Below are 4,228 nucleotides of genomic sequence, written 5' to 3' on the forward strand. Positions count from 1 at the left end.
ATCAGCTAATCATGAATAAGATGAAATTAGAAGATTGTCAGAAACGACGCAGGAGTGACTGTGTGGTAAGTAGCTTACTTACCAGCCACATGGTTCCGGATTCAGTCCCACTGCATAGCACTTTGGACAGGTGTCTCTTACTATAGCCTCGGGCCGACCAAAGCATTGTGAGTTGATTTGGTAGACAGAAACTAAAAGAAGCCTGTCGTATATATGTATATGTATGTATATATATATATATATATATATATATATATATGTGTGTGTGTGTGTGTGTGTGTGTGTGTGTGTGTGTGTGTGTGTGTGTGTGTGTGTGTGTGTGTGTGTGTGTGTGTGTGTGTGAGTGTTTACGCTCCCGTAAATTAGCGGTTCGGCAAAAAACACCGATAGAATAAGTACTAGGCTTACAAACAATAAGTCCTGGGGTCGATTTGCTCAACTAAAGGCAGTGCTCCAGCATGGACGCAGTCAAATGACTGAAACAAGTAAAAGAGTAAAAGAGCAAGGATAGACTATAAAAAAAAACAACTTGATAATCTACCACATAAGATGGATTAAGAAATGTCTGGAAATGCATAAAATAGCACCTAATCTGCGAGACTCGTTGTCTGTAAGTATGAGATCATGTAGAACAACACTGACTTCGAACAGTGACAATGAATGTCTTAATGCTGGAGATGTAAGAGCTTCATACGGCATTATCCAGGGTGAATCACTATCACAACTCCCCTTTTGTCTAGCCTTAATACCTTTATCGAAATTGTTCAATGTTGTACAATATGTTTATAAAATGTTTGATAAAAATATGAATCATCTCATTTGCATGGATGATTGATTTAAAGCTCTTTGCAAAAAGTGACCAACAACTACAGGGCTTATTAGCAATTGTTAAAAATTTCAGTGACGATATCAGGATGCTATTTGGCCTTAATAAATGTTCAAAAGCTACATTTATCAAAGGTAAAATGACAGAAACATTCAATGTTAATCCAGAGCAGCAGAATATCATAAATGAATTAGAACCAGCAGAGAGCTACAAATACCTAGGTGCATTTGAAGGGGACGGAATCAAAAATATAGTGATGAAGGATGGGATAAGTAGAGAATGTAATCGCAGGGTAAGGGCAACATCCAAGACGGAGTTGAATGCAAGAAACCGGATCGAAGCAATGAATACTTTAGCCATATTAATCGGGACTTTCAGTTCAATATCATTAACTGGTCAATTACTGAAATATATAATCGTGAGAGAAATACAAACAAATCGTTTGCAATGCATAGAATGCATCACTCTAAGGCAGATATAGAACGAATTTACCTGTCAAGAAAAGAGGGTGGCCGAATACTTTTCCAACTGGAATTAACAATAAAGTTTGCTACAGTTGGTCTAGATACCTACCTGAAAAACTCTGATGACTAGATGTTAAAACCTGTCGTAAAGCATGAAAACAAGAAAGCATCATGCTCAGTAAAGAAACAGGTGAAGGAATATGTAAGTGAATTCCAAATGCAACAAGTTCCAGAATGAAATGTACTAGAAACAAGCGCAGACAAAATTTAAGTGTATGAAAACCCGTGCTAAAACTGCTGCCTTATATATTCTTACTGATAAATGGCAAGAAAAACTACTCAATGGTAAATACCCAGAGAGAGCTAATAGTGTCTATGTTGACAAAGCCCTTACCCATTAATGGTTAGTGTCTTCTGGCTTAAAATCAGAAACAGAAGACTTTATCATAGCAGCCCAAGAAAAACATAACCCATTCCCATTTCGTTGTCATACACAACTTGCCAGCCATTAATAAATTCTCAATAAATAAGATCAAATCAATAAGATCACCAGCGAAATTAATTCATAAAAATTTTTACAATGCAACAATTATCTATTAAAACCAAATACTTTACAACATAAAGAGACAAATATCTATAGTATCATTTTGCAGTAAAATATTTTTCTCACTTTATAATAGAAAAAAAAAATTGAAATAGATCGTATTCGTTAATTACATTAGAATATCATAGTGTGTTTGAATAATACAGAATTATAACTATTTCAACATAATTATATTCAACTTCACTTTCTAACATGAATTTTTCTTATAGCTTCAAAGTTTCAACATTTTCTTCAATTTCCTCTAAACAAGGAATGTTTGCAAAGGAATTCCATCACTATTAGAAATTGTAAAAGTTACAGAAATAAATTTGAAGGCAATACTCGTCACGTGTTTTGAAGAATGCTTTCATACTCCTTCCTCCACATCAGAACTTACTCCCCAACAACAGACACTGACACAAATATACAAGTTATCTTAACTGATTGGTTTATCATGTCTTCTCTTTAGCCAGCATTTCAGGCCAACATGATAAGAAATCTAATCTGACCCTTTATCAATAAGTAGATAGACAGCATAAATGTTATGGTTGCATCAGACTTATTAACTTAATCTAAGCTATGAACAATTATAATTGTTCATAACAAGCAGTCAATCAAATTTTGATATAAAGAAAAAATATCTGGATTTTTTTCCTTCAATCATGGATGGATGTATGGATATAACATGAAAGTAAAATGTTTATCTTGGATAATGTCATCACATTCAGAACACTACATTGAGATTTTCTAATTATTTAAGCTACATAAAATGACAGTCATCCCAGGAAATAGATTCAATACAATCATTGGCTTTTAATTGGTCATGTAAATCACCTTTGTTGGTATCTGGATTATTGCAAGAGGCAGGTGGAAAATCAAATAAATTGCCAAAGTCAGATTTAAGAATGTCAATGCTTGTGCTTGTCGAAAACATAGATGACTTTTCAGAACCATCTTGTTTGGTAGTAAAGTTATCCTCGACAATATGTTAGGTTTTCTACGAGAGTAAATTGAATTTGAATCTAAATTAGATAAAAAGAGTTTGGTCCTCTTCCTCAGTTAATTCTGGAAAACCACTGTCTAAAGAACTGTCACAAATGTTTGGCACTGAGATTACAGATGGTTTTTGAGTAACAGGTAAAGAAGAAGACATTATATCTAAACTGGTGTTCGAAATAGATTGTACTACGTTAGGTCTTAGTTCCTTGTTCAATGAAAATGAATCTTCAATAACAATGCCTACCTAGAAGAAACTACCAGCCGAACATGTCATGTTTGTTAACAACAAAATGGACCATTTGAGCGGAATGAGCTACTCCACATGATGAAAATTCTAACTGGGTCCCCACCTTTAAGGCCATACCTCAATCCTTTCTATATTAACCAAAATGAAGTAGATTGACAAATTTATTAACCAGTTGAAGACAAACGAGATGTCCAAATATTGTGCACTAGATAACAAATGGCACTCTTCTTTTAATTTTGACTCTATATATTCAGGAGGAGTTATTTAAGGGATTACTTAAGGGCTTCTGGTTCGCAGCGTTGACGAGTAAATCTGACAAACTACTAACCCTAGAGCAACCAACATAATGTTGACCATGAGAAAAGCAAGGCTCAATTAAGTACAAGCCAATAGATTTGAAAGTTTGACATTCAGCTTTATTAATAATTGTGATGCTAAGTCGGCCCGGAAATTGTATTCTTCTGAGCTCAAATAGCGTGTCTGTTAGTTTGATTGCAATCCTTGGATTGAAAACCTGTTCCCCAGAGGTACATCCAGTGGTGATGGTAGCTTCTATCACATTAAGTGATAACGTCTTCACTATCAACCTTATTCCATTGTATAATTTAGGAGGATTTATGTTTCTCAGAAGCATTATTAGGACTCCTACCTTCAGAAAAAGTTTATGTGGAGGATTTCCAGGTGGCTCAAGAGAATTAAGCAAGTCCGTTGGGTAACGAACAGCTTGATTTTCCTCAAGGACAGAATCAACTGATTTGTAATCCATAATCACTCTTGGAATCTTATTCATTAATTCATGGTTAATCTTTGCTAATCATTTTTTTTGCGCAAGAATTACCCTTTCACACAACCATTCATGTGAATTATAATTATTAGTCAAGTCTAGAATTACCCTACTTTTCAATTCAGCTGGGGAATTCACCGTGATAGCAAAATATCCTCATTCTCATTTCCTAATTGGGAGAGCCAGTTTGAAAAATCGTTCTGCACATGTAATAAAGCTCGCATGTTAGTATTGGAGGAGAATTTGTGTACTTTATTCTATAGGTATGCTTTACTTCATCAGATCTTGTTCGTCACGAAATGACTGGTAATGTCTGTATGAAATC

The 4,228-nt window shown here is 34.7% G+C and overlaps 1 protein-coding gene across 1 annotated transcript; it reads right to left on the reverse strand.

Annotated features, from left to right (window-relative positions):
• Positions 1–3,369: 3,369 nt before the first annotated feature.
• On the reverse strand, positions 3,370–3,885 carry LOC149134023 (uncharacterized). The gene has a single exon (XM_089358117.1). The coding sequence runs from the start codon at positions 3,883–3,885 to the stop codon at positions 3,370–3,372; it is 516 nt and encodes a 171-aa protein (XP_089214243.1).
• Positions 3,886–4,228: the final 343 nt, after the last annotated feature.

This window comes from Octopus bimaculoides, chromosome 9 (genome assembly GCF_046866305.1).
Source record: "Octopus bimaculoides isolate indiv1 chromosome 9, ASM4686630v1, whole genome shotgun sequence".
Lineage (NCBI taxonomy): Eukaryota > Metazoa > Mollusca > Cephalopoda > Octopoda > Octopodidae > Octopus > Octopus bimaculoides.

Bases quoted from the DNA above. Each gene is read 5' to 3' on its own strand.
- LOC149134023 (XM_089358117.1), bottom strand. From the start codon at position 3,885: ATGGATTACAAATCAGTTGATTCTGTCCTTGAGGAAAATCAAGCTGTT.